Source organism: Gopherus evgoodei, chromosome 17 (genome assembly GCF_007399415.2).
Source record: "Gopherus evgoodei ecotype Sinaloan lineage chromosome 17, rGopEvg1_v1.p, whole genome shotgun sequence".
Taxonomy (NCBI): Eukaryota; Metazoa; Chordata; order Testudines; family Testudinidae; genus Gopherus; species Gopherus evgoodei.
Window position 1 is genome coordinate 17336156 of NC_044338.1, and position 20516 is coordinate 17356671.

A 20516-nucleotide genomic window follows, 5' to 3' on the forward strand; every position below is an offset into this window, starting at 1 on the left:
CAGAAATTTTGTGTTAATGTTTAACCTTCGGGAGTTCCCTGGTTAAATAAGGTGACTGCTTAATGGAAGGAATATGGATATTGTTCACAGATTTGCAGACTGTTAAAAAGGCAAATATTTATGCTGGGTGGTCATGACTGCTATTGAGCACTTAGTTATCTTGTAGGTATTCACTTCATTAAACAGACGGGCTCTGTCTTGAGTGAGAACTGTATAAAGCTTGTCAATATCCTGGACAAAGGTTAGGCATTAATTTGAGGTTAGCTGGGGCATGCAGCCTTTTATTAGGAAGAATTGGGGCTTCTGTAATGGTCCAAAGAAAGCTGTTGTCCAAAGGACTCTTTCAGACCTGTGTCAAGAGGTTTTACAAATAAGAGAGCTCCTTTGCTAACAGAGACCTGTGGCAAGAAACTGCATCCCTGTTTGCGAATCCTTCCCAGTCTGAAGGCTTTCTGCTTTTTCCCATCTCCCCCAGGTTTGCTTAACTCCTTCACTTGGGGCTGGATGGGGAAAAAACTTCTATGATGTTTGGATTTTTTCCCCCTTTTATAGCTTTGAAAGTCAAACAGTTTGAAATCCAACCAGCACTTTATGGGCAAAAATGGAGAAAAAATTTGTCTTAACATTTTTGTTTACAAATTCAGATTTTGGCAAAATCTTAAAACAAACGAACAAACCAATGGTAATATTCAATGTTTCTGTCATGTAACCCCCTGACTTTTCTTCCCCCTAGTGTTGGGCAAATAAATCATTTGTGCAGTATCTTTTGAACACCTTCCTGGTAGAAACCTTTCCTGGATTCTCCATGAAATACAGCTGACCAAACTTTGCAATTTTCTCCATTGAATCCCACCATTCATGATACTCTGTGTCTACCTGAGGCCAGGTCCTGAAATTCTTATTCCTTTTTTACTCAGCCCTTACTCAGGGGGGAAACAAAACTTCTTACTAATGCCATTGCATAATTAAGGACTTCAGTATTTGGGCCTTGATCCATCAAAGCACTTAAGCACGTGCCTAACTAAAAGTGTGTGATATGGCTTGAAGCATGTGCATAATTTAAATCACATGTTTAAAGGTATGCAGTCTGAGAGCGAATGCTCAGTAGAGCTTTGCAACGAGCATGACACTGGTCCTCCTTCGTGACATGAATTATATGCAGTATACCAGCTTCCGGTCTTTATCATTCTTCTTCTTTCACCACCAAGCTTTCTCTGCCATTGTTTGGTATGATAATTCCAGAACTGGGTGGTCATGGTAGCCTGGGAGCTGGCTTTCTTGGTGAGTTCACAGATCCGTTGCCTATTTTCTGTTTCATTCTTGAGAGTCTAGATCAGGGGTTGGCAACCTTTCAGAAGTTGTGTGCCGAGTCTTCGTTTGTTCACTCTACTTTAAGGTTTCGCGTGCCAGTAATACATTTTAACGTTTTTAGAAGGTCTCTTTCTATAAGTCTATAATATATAACTAAACTATTGTTATATGTAAAGTAAATAAGACTTTAAAAATGTTTAAGAAGCTTCATTTAAAATTAAATTAAAATGCAGAGCCCCCTGGACCAGTGGCCAGGACCTGGGCAGTGTGAGTGCCACTGAAAATCAGCTCACATGCCATCTTTGGCACGCGTGCCATAGGTTGCCTACCCCTGGTCTAGATAATTGCTGAGAGTCTCTTTTCTCAGCTTGATACATGCTGCTGTGGGTGTTTGTTGAAATTTTTACATAATCCCATAGGTTGTGCTCAGCATTGAGTAGCATATCGAACTACCTCACCTCTTTTAAGTTTTGTCTTCATATGTTCTTTTGCTGTAGAGCAGTGGTTCTCAACCAGGGGCCCAGAGCCCCCTTGGGGGGCTGCGAGCAGGTTTCAGGGGATCCGCCAAGCAGGGCCAGTATTAGACTTGCTGGGGCTCAGGGCAGAAAGCTGAAGCCCCACTGCATGGGGCTGAATGAAGTCTGGGGTCCTGCCTGAGTCCTACCACCCGAGGCTGAAGCCAAACATAGGTTTGTGGGGGCCCCTGTGCATGGAGCCCCAGACAGTTGCCCAGTTTGCTATCCCCTAATGCCGACTCTGGCTTTTATATGCAGAAAACCAGTTGTGGCGGCACAGGTGGGCTGTGGAGTTTTTATAGCGTGTTGGGGGGGAGGGGGGCTCAGAAAGAAAAAGGTTGAGAACCCCTGGTGTAGAAAGTTAGGGTAAAACACCATGTTAGAGTCAGAGGTTTTAAGGCCATAAGGGACAAATATAATCCATCTGACCTGCATAATAAAGGCCACAGAAGTTCCCGAAGTGATTTGAGCATCTTCAACAGAAATTATGTAATCTCCAAATAGACCCGTTCAATCTCACCGTTCCTTGTTCTGAAGCAATTTAGTTGGAGCTAGATAATTCATATTAATCCCTGCTCTCCACCCAGAGACTGGGCTAAAAGCTTTCTTGTGATCAGCAAAACACAGATAGTAGCTAATTAACTTCCCTCCATTTTTTTCTGTTCAGATCCAATCCTTGAGATTATTGTGATTTATTTCTGTCCCATAACTTCCTCTAGATATTCTTACTTTTTTCCCTTAATGATAATTAATGAATGACATGCAGCAACCCCAGCTAGCTTTGCCGGCCTGAATCTTGCTTTTGCTTCAGGGCTTTCAGTTCAAGTCTTGGTAGCTGATTTTTACCAACCTCTTATAATCCCTAATTCACCTTTGAAAATCAGTCTATTTAGGAGCTGTAGCATAACCTTAGAGCTCTCATTCAGCACAGCACTTCAGGATGTCTGTAAGTCCCTCTCTAATCAGCAAAGCACTTAGTAGGTGCTGAAATACCATTGACTTCACTTCACTGAGGCCTATTTGTAGTACAGTAGCGCCTAGAGGCTGCATTCAAGAGCAGAGTCTCATTGTGATAGGCACTGTGCAAATGCATATAAAAAAGCAGACCCTGCAAAAAAACAAAAAAAAACCCCAAAAACCAAAAACAAGCGTACAATCTGAATAGACAAGTCAGACAATGGGTGGGAGGGTTAATAGGTGGGCAGGTGGGTGAGGGGGGAGTGACTTTTCCAGAGTCACACATCAGGTCACTGGAAGAGCTGAGAATAGCACCCAAGGTCTTGTGACTCGAGTCCAGTGTCTAATCCCTCTAGGCCTGCATGAGGGAAGCCTGCACTGTTCTATGCACAGAGGACTCGGCCTTCCAATCAGTCAGCCCTGGAACTTTTTATAAGCTTGACACTTGCTGAATGAAAAGAACGAGACAAAAAATTCTGCCCGGATGAGTAGGGTCCTTATATGGAATACAGCTAAACCTTCCCTCTTCCTCCCCCATGAGCTGATCAACAGAATGGCGGGCATTCCCGACTTTCCCTGTTATATAATAAATGAATTGGTGGGGGGTATGCACAGTAGGTGCTTATCAATGCTCCCTAGCCCACGATGGTCAAAGCAGTCTGAATACTAGCTCTAGTCCAAGTTTGCATTGAAACCAGACCTTGGAGAGAATAATTTTAGAAGATTCCCACTGTCTGTCTGGGTTATTGTCTCTCCTGTATGGCTGCTTTGACAGGGGAGATGATATGGGAGGAAGCTATTATGTAATTATGTTAACTGCAAGCATTATTTAGCATAGGGGGAGGGAAAGAGAAATGTTTTACCTCTGTCCTTGCAGATTGCTTCCTTTTTATAGAAGAAGATTGTAGGATCTGTGTAATAAGTTAATAACTCTGAATTAAGCTCATCACGGAGCCTTTGAATAACAGTTATTGAAATTGACATTCAGCTCAAATTACATCTCTTAAAACTTGGCATATGGCACCCTTTTATGCTCCATTACTTAATACACCAGCAGACCTAGGCGCAGAGGATGACATTTGGAAGTTATGATCTGATGGGTGCGTTTGGAAAGATAAGTACATGCCTCGTAACCCGTTGAAACAACATTGGATGAGCTGAACTTCCTGAGGGGACAAAGAATGCGTTCTTATTTTAAAACCAACTGCCTGGCTCATCCCTTCTAAATAAGGGCAATTGGCACTGGGCTAGGCAAACAAAATGCTGTTACTGGACCTGATCCTGTTGAGATGCTGCGTGTCCTCCCAGCTCTTAATATCGGCGGGCGCCGAGAGAACTCAACAGCTTGTTGTCGGTGCTCTGCACTTGGCTGGACCAGTCCCATAACTCTGCCATTGCTGTGCTGATAGCCAGTTGTCACCCTCCCTAGTGAGGGGGAGACACTGTGGAGAGCTCCATGTGGACTTTTACATAGACTGTGCACTGTGAATGCAGGAAGGGGAGAAGGGTGACTCCTTAAACAGCTGAATAAGAGAGAGGTGCAGTGGATTGCAACTAGGAGAATCACCCATTGGATAGAGGAGACAGGTGAATTTGTGTTTCTATGGCAATCTGTTCTGCAAGCTGACTTCAGATCACTCCCAGATTGTCTCTCCTTTAAATATCCTGGTTTTGGGGTCTTTTGAATGAGTTGTTTCAGCAGTTCTGATGGACTCTGGTTAACATGCAAACACTCACATGAGTATCCTGGAAAATACTGCAGGCAGAACAGCTTCCCTAGAGTCATGTGGTTTTTGCTTGAATGCCCCTTTGTTAAGGCCAATCTACAGGACACTGCAGGTTGATTCAGCAGCTTCTATCTAAAACAAACACAAGCTGCTTTTCGTTAGATTCTCTTGCTCAGGGTTTCCGCCTCCTCCCCTTTTGGATCTATAGGACCTATGACCATTTTTCTAGGTTGCCAGTTTGAATCCAGCCCAAGTTGGTAATGACAAAGGGATTAGACATGCTTGGGGATCTTGATCAGCTTTCCAATAAACGTGAAAATGAAAGCATAAATAGATGATTAGGAGTGTTTTAAATCATAGCCGTTTATTACATTATGGTACTTTGCCCTTTTCTACTGCATGTATCCATCTGAAGATCTAAAAGCAGTGTAAAAGTTCTTATCTGTATTTTGCAGATGGGCAAACTGGGGTGTAGAGAGGGAAAGTTATGTGCCCAATAAATCTCAAAAACAGAACTGGGATGCAAACCCAGGTCTCCTCTTAGTCCTATGACCCTAAGTTCATCCTTACTCCTATGGCATCACAGACACTTGTCCACAGTTCAGGATCCCAGGAAGGTGTGAATAGTTTTTGTATTAATCCCAATTGTTTTTTCTTTCTTCTTGCAAAGTAAACATTTATCATTAGGAACCTTATCACCGTTATTGATGAGCCTCTGACATCCATACCACTGTCTCATTTTGGCAGCATTTTTATGGAATTCTTTTCATGTAGGGCAGAAAATACTCACGTTTAAATAACCCCCCCAAAACTAACTTTCCTCATCTTGCCTCTCTCCTCTCAAATGAGCCTGCAGAAAAAGTGCCCAGCATTACCTAGAGGTAAGTATTTTTATGATCCAGTTGCTTTCCAAAATGTGTCTAGATTAGTGCTGTTACCCCAAGGGAAGAAATGAGAATTGAGCTGCAGAAGGACCATATACATACATGTGTGGGTGGCAAGTTCCTAGGTTGTGGTGGTGTTTTTTTTTTAAGACCTCTAATATTACATTTTTGACACACATGTGGCTTTAAAAGGGTTAAACGCAGAGGTGTGCATTGGAGCGAGAACTTGAGCTGGGGCCAACTGAGTTTCCTTCTTTGTGTGACACAGGAGTTAGTATGCACCCTCCAGCCTTATAAGGTAAGCAGTGCAGCGGTTTGTGTAGAAGATTTGTTTGGCTGGCTCAGCTCCAGCAGCTTTTCACAGAAAGTGCCATTTAAACTGCTGGTGCAGATAAGTTTGGGTTTTTATACCTTCATTTAAAAAAAAATGTTACCTATCCTGTTTATGGATTAACCTGCAGCTATTTCCTCTTCACTGTTTACAGTTACTGCAAACATACCCCTCTCTTCCTTCAGGAAATACGCCATAATGTAACAGCGAAAACCTAATCGCACAATCAAAATCCCCCTCCCTTTCCACCAACCCATCTTGACTTAATGCCATTGTATTAGTCACTGAGCACATTCTAGGGTAGGCAATTTAATGTAGCGCTTGGTTGCCATGGGTTACAGAACACCATTTTTAAATAGGTTTAGCTTAGAAAAATAAAGAGGTTGTGACCAATAAAAAAAATTGACGGACTTAGTGTTGTGAAAGTGTTTAATTGTTCCACAACCTAGTATGTTTGAGAAAGAAGACCCCATGGCAAGCAGAGAGCGAGAACTGGGTAGGAGGTTGGGGGTAGTTGCATTCTCCAGTTTGCAGACCAATAGCAAGTGCATCTGATGTGAACGTGTACAGCCCATAATATGGGTTGAATACATGGCACTCAGCTTTCAGAAAAGACCAGTAATTTCTAGTGCCTGTTTTATGGGAGGGTACTCAACTTGAAGCACCTTAAAATGGGACCTGAGTTTCAGGAGAAGCTGAGCATCCACCCTCCAACAATAAGAATTTAAGATGGCACCAAAAGCTTGAGGCATCCAGAATCAATAGTCACATTTGAAAATTTCAGACATGCATGCATATGTCTTGCCCTAAATTCCTGTAGCTCCTTTGTTTATCTGCCTAGACATTTATATAGCTTTCCTCGCTGTCATGTTTGAGCACTTACCACCTTAGATATAACAGGCCAGGCAATGTTGTTGTGCTATTCTAGATACGGCTGTGTTTGAGTTTTGCCAGTTGTAGGACGCACAAGTCCGTCAGCTCTCTTAGCAAAGTCCTTATTGCACTGGTTTTTGAATACCATGCTAGGAGAGGTGGGCTACCTTCTGACTCGAGGAAGGACTAAAAAAAATGCTGCAGAGGAGCAAACTTGGCTCTTTCACAATCTCATGGTCAATGGTTCTCTCAGATATCCTTCAGTGGTGCTGAGATACCATGATGATGATGGTCTGAGAATAAGAACCAGAACAAATTCATAAGAACATAAGAATGGCCACACTGGGTTAGACCAAAGGTCCATCTAACACAGTATCCTGTCTTCTGACAGTGGCCAATGCCAGGTGCCCCAGAGGGAATGAACAGAACAGATAATCATTCCCAGCTTCTGGCAAACTGAGGCTAGGGACCCCATCCCAGCCCATCCTGGCTAATAGCCATTGATGGACCTGTCCTCCATGAATGTATCTAGTTCTTTTTTGAACCCTATTTTAGTCTTGGCCTTCACAATATCCACTAGCAAAGAGTTCCACAGGTTGACTGTATTGTGTGAAGAAATACTTCCTTTTGTTTGTTTTAAAACTGTTGCTTATTAATTTCATTCGGTGACCTCTAGTTCTTGTGTTATGAGCAGGAGTAAGTAACACTTCCTTATTTACTTTCTCCACACCAGTCGTTATTTTATAGACCTCTATCATATCCTCCCTTAGTCATCTCATTTCCAAGATGAAAAGTCCCAGTCTTATTAATCTCTCCTCATATGGATCTTTACCCCATACCATTTTTGTTGCCCTTTTCTGTACCTTTTCCAATTCCAATTTTTTTCTTATTTTTTTTTAAGATGGGGCGACCACATCTGCACGCAATATTCAAGATGTGGGTGTACTATATATATAAACTAGAGAGAGAGAGAGAGAGAGACACACACACACACACACTTATATTTTCTATCTTATTATCTATTCCTTTCCTAATGATTCCCAACATTCTGTTAGCTTTTTCTGCCACCGCATATTGAGTGGACGTTTTCAGAGAACTATCCACAATGACTCCAAGATCTTTTTTGAGTGGTAACAGCTAATTTAGACCCCATCATTTTATACGTATAGTTGGAATTATGTTTTCTAATGCGCATTCCTTTGCAATTATCAACATTGAATTTCATCTGCCGTTTTGTTGCTCAGTCACCCAGCTTTGTGAGATCCATTTGTAACTCTTTGCAGTCTGCTTTGGACTTAACTATCTTTAGTAGTTTTGTAACATCTGCACATTTTGCCACCTCACATTTTCAGATCATTTATGAATATGTTGAGCAATATTGGTCCCAGTAGGGGCCCCAGGGGGAGACACTATTTACCCCTCTCCATTCTGAAAACTGACCGTTTATTTTTACCCTTTGTTTCCTATCTTTTAACCAGTTACTGATCCATGAGAGGACCTTCTCTCTTATCCTAGGACACCTTACTTTGCTTAGGAGCCTTTGGTGAGGGACCTTGTCAAAGGCTTTCTGAAAATCTAAATACGCTATATCCACTGGATCTGCCTTGTCCACATGCTTTTTGAGCCCCTCAAAGAATTGTAGTAGATTGAGGCATGATTTCCCTTTACAAAACCCATATTGACTCTTCCCCAACAAATCATATTCATCTATGTGTTTGATAATTCTGTTCTTTACTATCATTTCAACCAATTTTCCCGGTACTGAATTTAGGCTTACCAGCCTGTAATTGCTGGGATTGCCTCTGGAGCCTTTTTTAAAAATTGGTGTCACATTAGCTATCCTCAAGTCATCTGGTACAGAAGCTGATTTAAATAATAAGTTACATACCACAGTTAGTAGTTCTGCAATTTCACATTTGAGTTCCTTCAGAACTCTTGGGAGAATACCATCTGGTCCTGCTGACTTGTTACTGTTCAATTAATCAATTTGTTTCAAAACCTCCTGTGACTCCTCAGTCTGGGATAGTTCCTCAGATTTGCCACCTAAAAAGAATGGCTCAGGTTTGGGACTCTTCCTCACGTCCTCTGCCATGAAGACTGATGCAAAGAATTCATTTAGTTTCTCTGCAATGGCCTTGTTGTCCTTGAGTGCTCCTTCAGCATCTCGATCATTCAGTGGCCCCACTGGGTGTTTAACAGGCTTCCTGCTTCTGATGTACTTTTTAAAAAAAAAAATTGCTGTTACTTTTGTGTCTTTGGTTAACTATTCTTCAATTCTTTTTGGCCTTCTTAGTTATATTTTTACACTTCACTTTTCAGAGTTTTTGCTTCTTTCTATTTTCCTCAATAGGATTTAACTTCCACTTTTTAAAGGATGCTTCTAACTGCTGCTTCTAACTGCTGCTTTTACTTTGTTGTTTAGCCACGGTGGCACTTCTTTGTTCTCTTACTATACTTTAAATTGAGCCTCTATTGTGGTGTCTTTAAAAAGTTTCCATGCAGCTTGCAGGGATTTCACTTTTGGCATTGTGCCTTTTTAATTTCTGCTTCACTAACTTTCTCATTTTTGCATAGTTTCCCTTTCTGAAATTAAATGCTACCATTGTGAGCTGCTTTGGTGTTTTCCACCCCACAGAGATCTTAAATTTTATTATATTATGGTCACTATTACCAAGGAGTTCAGCTATATTCACCTCTTGGACCAAATCCTGTGCTCCACTTAACACTAAATCAAGAAATTTCCTCTCCTTTTGTGAGTTCCAGGACTAGCTGCTCCAAGAAGCAATAATTTAAGGTATCAAGAAACTGTATCTTGCATCCCATCCTGAGGTGATACGTACCCAGTCAATATGGGAATAGTTGAAATCCCCTGTTATTGAGTGGTTTTTTTATGTTTATAGCCTCTCTAATCTCCCTGAGCATTTCACAGTCACTGTCACCATCTTAGTCAGGTTGTCTTCAAGAGCAACCCAAAAAGAGAGAGGGAGGAAGATCTGATAAGCAGTATTAAACATTTTGTAGCTTGTGGCTATTTAGTGGGATGGGGGCACTGAAAGTATTTCTCCTCTTTGCATTGTAGGAGCCTTCAGAATGTCCATTGTAATTATTTACTAGTTTAAAGGTTTAAAATCGACCCCCGTGCCTGGGTACCATACTCTGTTTGTTTGAAACCAGTTCACAGAAACTGAAAATACTCCTCCCATGCTCTTGTTACTTAGTATGGGAGTGCTGACACTGTACACTGGGCTGTCCATCTAACTATTCAGATGCTGGAATGTCTCCCATCCCTGCATTATCCAAGCACCTCGGAAAGCATAACAAACCTTTCCTTACAGCATCCCTGTGAGGTAGGGAAGTATTCTTATTGCCTGTATCATGCATGGGAAGATGAAGGCACAGGTAGCTTAAATGACTTGCCTAAGGTCACAGCAAATCTGTGGCAGAGCAAAGAATTAAAACTGGGTTTCCTGAGTCACTGGCTAGCAACTTAACAGAGCCATTCTTCCTGTCTAACAGCCAGCAACTGAACCCAGATTACCTGAGTGCCAGCCAAGTATCTTAGCCACAAGACCATACTTTCTTGTCAGTGGATACATGGTCCTTGCCTCAAGGAGTTTACTATCTGAACAACCAGGAACTCAATGGGAGACCAGGCTGATAGTGATAACTTAGGGGTTTTTTTTTTAACTAAAACAGTGCGATCGTTGATGGCACTGCATCAGTGTGGGTTGATGAACCCTCCTGGGAGAAGTGGATTTTTCAGGAGGGGTATGAAAGAGGAGAGTGGGAGCTGGCCTGTTGGGGTGGAGAGGTCACAGCTTAAATGGGTAAGTAGAAACCTGGCCTGGGGGACTGTAGTGTTGAATCCTGCCTTCCTTGCCCACCCAAATGGTCCATGGAAGCCAATCAAATTAGCCGTGTACTAAGGCAAGCAGAATACAGCCCTACTCATTCAGTGCTGTTTGCATATGTTCTGGGGAAAGCACGTACTGGATAAAAAATGTGTGTGTGTGTATTCAGTGCAGCATTGAGCTATGGTCATGGCTCCACCTTCCCTACACCAGCACATTAAGACCACAGCGTTGTCATTCCTTTCCATGATCAGATGGTGAAAGGTTTCACAAGCTGTTTTTTCAACCCATGTGCAAATGATCATTTGGCTTTCTCCATTTATCAACACCCTCCCCCATGTGCTCAGGGAGAACATAAACCAGGCTTAACCAGTGCTGACAGGCAGTCTATACAGAATGAAATCCAAGAGGAAGTAGCCTGGGATTTGTGGGAGAGAATGACGGGCACATATGCCAAGTTTATAAACACTGGCCTGTGATGTTTGACTTTGCTTCCTGATGTTTGAAGAACTCTTCAGTTTCTATAGGGGCTAGAAACACTTCAGTGACTATGATAAGAGTCTTATAGGACAGGGCACTGAAATAGGACAGCTTAGGAACGATGTTGGCTCTGTGAGCAGGCCTGGATTATTTTGGGATAAGGGGGGTTGGGAAACTCATGAGAGCATCACAGCTGACTACACGAGGCAGGAAGGTTTGCAGTAGGATTAATGCCGTTGTAAAGAGGTAGAAAGCTGCAGATGGTTTCTTCTGATGAGCAAAACTACCATGGTGGAGTTGGAAGGGGGTTGCGCTTATGTAATAAGCGAAAATCTGTCACCTGTAGGAGCCTAGAGGCCAATTGCTAGTCTGAATTCCTTTCTTCTGGGGGAGCAAACTGAGACCAGCCCCTGGTTATGATGCAGAACTCCGTCCCTATGGGCAGATGTTACACTAACCGCTAAGCTATGAATGCCTGGGGTCACTATCTCCCCTCATCAGTTCATGAACAAGTGGCTTAAAAACGTGGGGAAGGAAAAATTGTACTGTAATGTTGATGAGCTTTTAAAGTTCATCTAACAGCTGCCAGATGTCAGGGTTATGCCTTAACAAGGTGAGCAACCAGCTGGGGCAGAGGTGAAAAGGAGCTGCGTGTTATGTAGGGTTAATCCTTACTGGACACTAGTCCACATGTCAAAATGACAGTAACAGACTATGGGACTTGACTGGTGATGTCTCTGAAGGGATGGTTAAGCAGGATAAGGAGCACTGGGGAAGTGACAATTGCCTCAATTCCCCCTAACCAGTTAGTGCATAGGTGGGGAAATGTGCTGTTAAAGTGTTTGTTTCCCTTTGCCCAGGGCTGGACTTTTCCTGTTCTCTTTTGCTGATAATGTGTTAAGGCCACTGAGCCATAAATTTGCTATTTTGAGCCTGGAGCTCTCAGGTTACTCATTTGTTCAACTTAACTCCTCGGAATAATGTGTCACAGAAAGCAAACAGCCTGATTGAGGGAGAGGAACCAAAGATGAGCTGTAAATACAGGTCCCTGTTTAGGAAATCAGTCAGTTGTTACCATCCTTTGGCACATTAGAGTTCTCAGACAAAAAAGTCAATAGTGGAAGCAATGGATGTTTTAATTGTCAGGTTCCTGTTCCAACCTCTCTCTAAGGTACCCATACGTAACAGGCGTTGTGAAAGCCAGCTAAACTGGGCCTGTGCAGGAAATAAAATGTAGGTCTTCCCACTCGAGTCCTGAGCCTCATGTTAGCTGGTGGAATTGCCCTAGGGAAAAATCAGTTGTAGCTAACAAGGTCTATTCCTTGAAAGACAGTGTTTCTAGCAAAATCAAATCATTTAAATGAGCAGAAATTAATGAAAACTCCCCAGACTGGACTTCAGATCATTCCTGTCACCCTGGGATTGGTGCTCCGCCTGCTCAAAGCCATCCCGATCCCAGTTTCAGGCAGGAGCCGCTCCTGTAGATTTTTCTCCTTCTGCTTGAAAGAGAGCCCAGCTTGACTCTTGAATCCCAGGATGAGTTTGCAGGGCTGGCAGCAATGGTCTAGATGCACTCATTTGTGGTTAATAAGGAAACAATGTCACTATAGTCATGGAAGCTCCTCTGTGCTATTGGCCCCTAACTTTTGAGAGCAGAACTGTGCTTTAAGGACTCCTCCTGCAAGCTCTGGGTGTGCAGAAATCCCAGTGAAATCAATAGGTCTGTAGGTTTGGGTCCTGACAGAGCTGATTTTGTGGCATTGGACCCTGAACCACCTCTACTTTCAACTCTGCGGAAGTTCAGATCCGGATCAGAACTTCCTGGCCCATTTCTAAACAGAAATGCTCTTTTAAAACGCAGCCTTAAAATAAATAAACCTCTAACTGTGTGTGGCCAACAGTTTAGATCACAAGAAACAAGTTGTACCTGTAGCAGCCAGCGTACTTGAGCACTGTATGATGGCTCCAGTAACCTCCACCGCTTCTCATTCAGGAACCATATTCCTTTGTCAAATGTTCTTTTACTTTGCCAAGTTTCCCTACTTAATAATTTTTTAAAATTAACACAGAAAATCACTAGAAACAGGGAAATTAATCTGCAGTGCATAGGGGTGGGTGGGGAGCACCCTAATTTTGGAAGCATGTGTGATCACAGTGCATAGTTATGTCTCTAATGCAGGTAGACACCCACTGGCAAAGCCAACTGGAGAAACATGTGATAGGACAGTTGTCAAGGTAACTTCAGTTGTGTGTGTGTGTGTGGATACCACAGTAAACAGACTTCTAAAGCTAATGTAAATTGACAGTGCCTCTAATGGGCAAGTTGCTGCTGATGGGGTGGTGAGAGACAGGAATCTATCGCTCTGATCAGAGCGATTTCACTCTGGAGGCAGAATCTTCTGCACATGTTTACAATGGGCTTCGGCCATTAGAAACTCACTCGTCGCTTACATTGGCATGAATATAGCATGTGGTGAATGGTACTGGATCGAGAGCCCTGAAGACTGATGTCCTCTATCTCATAAGAGGTGTGCCCCATAGCGATAGTGCAGGCTCTATCAGAGTGCTGGAGGGATGGATTGACCTGATGTTAGATGGTATGGCTGGACCAGAATTTCTCAGGTGTCTCCATCAATTTATGGTGTATTTAAACTTTCATTTAAAATAGTTTCCAGCCCTGAAGAAAAGTTTACAGAGGAGACCTTATGATGAAGTGCTGTCTTCAGAGTCTGCAGAAAGCCTGAAACAATGAGCATTTTATTTAAACATGATGTTAATGCTGAAACCTAATGACAGTGCAAATATTGTTAATTATTTTGCTGCTGAGTGGAGGACCTGAGTTCTGTCCTTTCTGACTGAAGTTCAGTGGGGCTAGGATGGTGTGTAGGATAGTGACAGTTGTGAAGTTATTTTGGCTGCCTTGCAACATGGACTGCAGGCTTGATAAGTGGCCTGAACAGATAATCTAGTTCTAATTTAGCTTGTAAATGCCTCTGTATCCTCTGATGAAATGTTGTTGTGTAACTTTGCTAAAGCAGCTCTTAGTAATTTGACCACAAGTTTTCTCTGGGCTTCCTACACAACATTGCGCTATCTCCCTCTACCCCTTTTCTGTGGTGACAGAAGTATCTCACTGCCCCAACTGCTAACTTCCACTCAGGGCCGCCCAGAGGATTCTGGGGGCCTGGGGTCTTCAGCGGCGGCGGGGGGGGGGGTTCTGCTTCAGCGGTAATTCGGCAGTGGGGGGTCCTGCTCTGGGACCCGCCACTGAAGTGCCCCAAAGACCCGCGGCAGGGGCCCCCCACTGCCAAATTGCCGCCGAAGACCCAGCACTTCGGCGGCGGGTCCCACTTAGGTGGTAATTTGGAGGCGGGGGGGGGGTCCCTCTGCCCTGGAGTGAAAGGACCCCCTGCTGCCGAATTACCGCCAAAGACCTGGAGTGGAAGAAGGACCCCGCTCCAGGGGCCCCGAAAAACTCTTGTGGGGGCCCCTGCGAGGCCCAGGGCAAATTTCCCCACTTGCCCCCTCCCTGGGCGGCCCTGCTTCCACCATCTTTGTATAATAATCCTTCTATTCAGCCGTCCCAGCCTGTCTGTGCAGGGCCTGAAATTGGAGTCTCTCCATTAACTTCAGTAGCTTTGGTCAGGCCCATAGGGAATAGCCTGTTTAAGTTTGCAGTCCTGTCACACTGCCTGTAGGGTTATAGTGGTTTGCTTAGTAGGATGGAGGAAGAAAACAGTTGCTCATTCATTCTCAGCATCTCTTCTTCACATGAATTCTGTTATAGAGCTGATTTTTTTTTCATGGATCTGGCCCTAATTCTTAATGATTTGCTGACTAGGAGGTGAAAACAGTACTTGCCATATGTGTGTTATCATTCTTTTATGTTGCATATTTAATTGAGTTGGGGGTTGGTCCTGCTTTGAGCAGGGGCTTGGACTAGATGACCTTCTGAGATCCTTCCAACCCTGAGATTCTATGATATGGTGTCCTTGTTGACTCTACTCTGGTTACAAGGCCAGCAAGTGTTTGGGCATGAGCAGAGGCTGCAGAGAGCTTTAGCCTGCATGACCATTCAGCTTGCCCTCAAGGGTCACCTGTGATCTGGGCAGCCAACCCCCAGGCTGGGAGTCAGAAGACCCTGTGTTCTGGTCTCAACTCTGCTGTTGATGCACTGCGTGACCATTGTCATCTAAACTCTTTGCCTTAGTTTGCTTAATCTGTACAAATGTGTTTGCCCCCTTTTCAATGCACTTCAAGAACCTTGGATGAAAAAATGGTGTAAGTGCAAAGTCATTATACATGAAGTAATATAGATTCATTAGGTCTTCCACTGTGGTCCACAGAGCACTTACCTATTGTACAAGGCTAGTCACAAAGCTTTAGCATCTCCTTGTTTCCAGTGCTAAATTGCATAAAAAGACAGCTAAAAAAAGTTACTGCTATTAGCTGTATTACAGTAGCGTGCAGAGGCCCCACTAGCAATCGAGGCTCCCATTGTGCTAAGTGCTGTGCAGACACTTATTAAGAGACCATCTCCCTGCCCTGCAGAGATTGTAATCTAAATAGACAAAGGATAGTTGCATCAGAGGGGTGTGTGTAGATAGGGGCACAGTGACTTGCCCAGTCCCCTGGGAAGTCAGTGACCCAGCTAGGAATAGAAACCAGGTCTCCTAACGCCCTGTCCACTAGACCATTCTGCCTCTCCTCACTTTCTGATAATGCTGTTTGTGCAAGCAAGCAATTGCTGTAGTGCTAATGGTGATGTCATGGGAGTGTGAACAAGAGGAGTGCAGAGCCCATGCAGTCTATCAACAGGAGTGGTAGATCCACAAGACCAGCTACGTATTAAGCTGTGCTCCATACTATGAAAGCATTTGAGCACCACTACTATAGTCAAACCATTGCATGTACTGGGTGTTGAAGAAGCCTTCGCCTGGCTCATTGTGACCAAGGGGAGGGGGTCTTACCTCACCTACTTGTTGGTCTTATCCACCTGCTTTGTCTTGTCAGTTAGACTGTCAGCTCTCTCTGGGCCAGGGAATGTCATTTGCTATATGTTTCTATGGTATCTAGCACAATGGGGCTGTGGCCTTATTGACCTCTAGATGCTACTGCAATAGAACTCTTTAGACTAATAATTTAAAGGGTAGAGTCATACCAGAAGCACGAATGGAACAACCCGTGTTTGTTTGTTTAATGTCTGGGGAGTGCTTGGAGAATAGAAAGTTTTATAAGTGGTTTGGAAATTCAGGCTCCTGCCTCTGCCAGTGTTGGTGGCAGGAGCTATCCCTGTCTTACTGATTTCCGCTTTCCCCTGTCTTACAAGTGAGTCTCAGACACAGTCCAAATAAACAGTGATTTCCTTAAGACCTCCTCTCCGGGCTCCCCCCCCTTTATTTTTTTTTTTAAATGAAGCATTTTCCTGTTTGACGTCTTGGTGGTGGTTACCAGGAGGTGGCGCTGCTCCCCAGTGATGCTGAAATCAAGGGAACCTGTTTAGTCACATGGTTATTTTTTTTCCCTCTAATGCAAATCATAAATAACGATCAAGACAAATCGAGCATCAACAAATCCTCTAGCAGTCAGTGCAAGGAGAAAAGGGTGTCACCGATCTTAAAGTCAGCAGCTGCCACTGAAAAGCATTCGCTGGAGCAGGTAGGGAGAGCAGAGGAGATTTTGAGAGGTTAGGGTTTTTCACCGTTGCTACATCAGGGAAAGAGAAGTTGGAAAGAGTTTGAAAGACAAAAGTTAGTAGAAATAGAATGTGTGGGCCTCTCACAACTTCCCAGGGTTTTATTAACTGAGCTGTCACATTCACACAGCATTGCGGTGGGCTGTAATCCCTGCCCATTAGCAGCACGAGCTGATGGCCAGTGGCCCCTTGGAAAGGGGCAGCACAGAGGGCTCTTTACCACAGCTGTTTCCTGCTGTGGCTCTTACCCCATCTGAGCTGGCCGCTCTGAGCGGCTTCCCCAGGGCTGTGTGTTTTCCAGAGCAGCTTGCTGCCAGACCAGAAGCCATAACCCTCTCTTTCCCCACTCCAAGAAAAATATGGATAGCTCCTTAGAAGCTGGCTCTGTAGTTGTCCTCGGATCAGGGGGAGGGAGGGGAGAGAGCGAACTAGAGGAGATAAACACGAAAAAGGCAGGGTATGGCTGGAAGGACTTGGAAGCTGCCAGAAACTGAGTGGGCATTTCTAAGCCCCCTGAAGAGAACACTGATGTATGCGTGGTATTGGTGAGATGCTGGCTAGAGAGGACAGGGTTGCTTTTACCCTTTAGCAGAGCTGGCAAGTGAATAAAAATGATCACATGGCTGCTTAAAGACTATGGCTCTGGTGCATAAAGTTCCTAATATTGTGTGTGTCTCTCTGATTCCTGCAGATGTTTATTATTGAGAAGATTGAGGGGATCCACTGCAGCCTGCATGAGTTCAGTATCACAGGATCCACCTATACCCCGGAGGGAGAGATGTGAGTACTGATGCCTAGGGCAGACCAGGGCTGAGCTATGCAGAGTTTTTAGCAACTCCCTGGTGCTGAGCAACTGGTAGTCTCCATGCAAAACTCATTTTCTACAATGTGGCCTAGTGGATAGAGAACTGGACTGGGATTCAGGAGAACTAGGGTCTTTTCCCAGCTTTGCCACTGGCATGCTAGGTGACCTTGGGCAAGTCACTTCACCTATCTGTGCCTCAGTTTCCCCATCTGTAAAATAAAGATAATGATACTGACCTTGGTAAAACACTTTGTGATCTACTGAGGAAGAGCCATAAATGTGAGCTAGGCATTATTATTCTTATTAATGGAAAAAGTTTTCCATGTAGTACAGCAAAGTGAGAAATGAGACACTCTGTGCCCATAAACGTGGCCCTGAATGCAGAGTAAATTGGAAGGATGATCTTGTGGCTAACTTGTTGGCCCAGAACTTGGGACCAATTCCCAGGTTCAGTTCCCAACTCTGTCATGACTCTCTATGACCTTAGTTAAGTCATGTAGTCTCTCTGAGCCTCAGTTCCCCATCTATAAAATAAGAGTAATACTATTTCCTTTCTCTGATCCTTTGTCTCTTGCCTATTTAGACTGTAAACTCTTCAGAGCAAGAGCTCTTTCTTACAATGTATATGTGCAACACTCCACACAGCGGGGCTCTGATCTCAGTCAGGGCCACCACATTCTACCTTAATAAATAATCATAATAATCATCTAATGACTCTTGTGATGATCCAGAGAGGTTAGTACAGCAGAAAACTCAAGTGGTACAGAACTATTTCATGATGAATGGGGTTTTCCACAGTGTGTGGGTTTTTTATTTCAAATTTCTGAGTTTAAGCAGTTATAGTAACAATTGGTCACGACCGCTTCCCTCTGCATGTGGGACAAGGCTAGAAACATAATGTGGGGCTGTTTGTTTCAGGAGACAGCATGGTCGAATGGCTCGTGCAGCAGACTGAGAATCAATAGCTTGGGTTCTGTTCCTGGTTCTGCCATTGACCGTCACTTTCTGCCTCCATCCCTCAGAGTCCTCACCTGTAAATCAGGGATAATAAATACTTCACAAATGTGTCCTGAGGCTTGGCAAATGGATTGAGATCTCAGCAAGGGACAATCAAGAGGGCGCTGCATGGGCTTTCTTATCAAGGTGCCAGTTCAGCCAAGCACATGAGTAATTCCAGTGATATGCTCCAGGATACAGCTGGGCTTTGCTGAATATGAGGCCCCAAGACTGGAGCTTGTGAGAGCCAATGAGTCTTCACCATTCTGGTCTATCGTTGTTATATGTTTTTGCTAATTCCACTTGTCTTGAAATGAAAACTGCCAGAGCTTGATGTGTTTGTGCCACAAAGGTTTCTAGCTGTTGCTTCTAGAATTACTTTTGTGTCCTCTTCTGCAGTGAGATTTTGTAGCCTATTTAGAGCCATGCTCACTGAGGCAGGCTTGATGTTCTGACACCTCCTTCCATGTCCCAGCACTTTAGTGAGACTCCTTTTTATTTTCTCCAGTGCTGGAAAGGTTCCAGTGTTGCATGAGAATGCTCTAGTCTTCCCGTTCCTGTGTTGATACCAATAGATCCTGTATCCAGGGCGAAATCCACCCCAGGGCAGTGAACCTGCACTAGGCCATATGAGATCGTCTACAATCACTTAAGTTCCATATTAAGGGTTTAGCTTGTACATAGGACATTGTGTAGACCCTCTAGATGGTGTGAATTTCACCTGTAAGATGTAATAATCACCCATATGGATGAACTTTATTAAGGTTCCACATGGGATACAGTTTGTACTAAGGGGCCATGGGAGTGCAGCATGGAAACGCAAGCAAGTGGACATCAAAAGCTGATCGATCGGTGTTCTTGTTTACATCAACATCCTGTGCACACAGCACATCCCACTGTGGGGAGTGAGTCATCTAGCACTCATCACCTCAGGCAACCTAATGGGGTTTGACTGACTGTCCCATCCTCCCTTTCTCTGAGCTGAGAAATATGCATAATACACACTTCCCTACCAAGGTGCACCTAACTTCATGTTAAGAGGTGTTAAATGGATTTGAGCAAACTCTTTGCTTTCATCCTGATGTATGTATAATAAGCTGCCTGTGGGATAATGCCATATAAAAACATGATCATAGTGGTAGCTTAGTTTCAGCTGGAGAGTGTTATGTCACTTGGGGGCTCCTTTAATTAAGACTCAGTGGTGAGGTACATAACTCTGAGCTTTTACTACTCTGTCCCCATCTTGTGAGAGTCACATGGCATTTATTAGACTCCCAGTACTCCCTCCCTGCTATGCTCATTGTAAAACCAGGGAAGGACTTTCTGGAGCCAAATCACTTTGAGCTGCTGCTCACCAGCCCTGATCAGGAATACGGAGCGGGTCTCCCCGGAATGTTACTAGGAAACTAATCATGGCTTAGGAAAAGCAATCTGCAGGAGATGGTGTACTCAGGGGCCACACTGAATTTAAACTAGAAGAGGGTGAGAAGCTCAGAGTGGATGGCCTGGTGGCTGAAGTACAGGACTGGGAGTCAGTAGATCTGTTCCAGATCATTTGCTTTTTGACTACTGAAAAGTCATTCAGCGTCTCTGTGTGTCTCTTCCTCCATGTGTTAACTGAGTATAACATCCCAAAGCTTCATAATTAATGTTTGTAAAGCCATTAAGGTCCTTGGATAAGAAGGTTCCATAAACAATTATGAGTCAAGTCCTCAGCTGGTGTAAATCAATGTAACTCCACCAACTTCAAGGAGCTCTGCTGATTTACACCCACTGAGGACTCTGTGTAGCTATGCATGCCTTAAATTGCAACACCTGTTTGTCTTTTCAAGGACTGATCTACACCAAAGCATCTAATGAGAAACTGCACTTGGAACTGGATGATTTTTGTTGCCTTGTCTTTTTTAGCACCTTCCTCCCAGCTCCTTCTGTGTATTGGAACAGGACTAAAATCACTCCTATTCAGTTAATAATATATTAGTAATTAAATGCACAAAATCCACCCCCTGTCCTCCTTAGGCTGTCTGGAATGAAATACTTTGAGCAACAACTTTCCAACCAAGAACTCACAGGACTGGTGCTATGAGGTTC

General features: G+C 43.8%; 1 protein-coding gene across 4 annotated transcripts in view; it reads left to right on the forward strand.

Annotated features, from left to right (window-relative positions):
• ATP2A3 (ATPase sarcoplasmic/endoplasmic reticulum Ca2+ transporting 3) overlaps positions 1 to 20516 on the forward strand; it is a 182447-nt gene that overhangs the window by 125223 nt on the left and 36708 nt on the right. For all 4 annotated transcript variants that reach the window (XM_030536837.1, XM_030536838.1, XM_030536834.1 and 1 more), the window contains one exon: positions 17316 to 17404. In XM_030536837.1, the coding sequence (XP_030392697.1) occupies positions 17316 to 17404 (89 nt within the window). The remainder of the gene's footprint in view (positions 1 to 17315; positions 17405 to 20516) is intronic.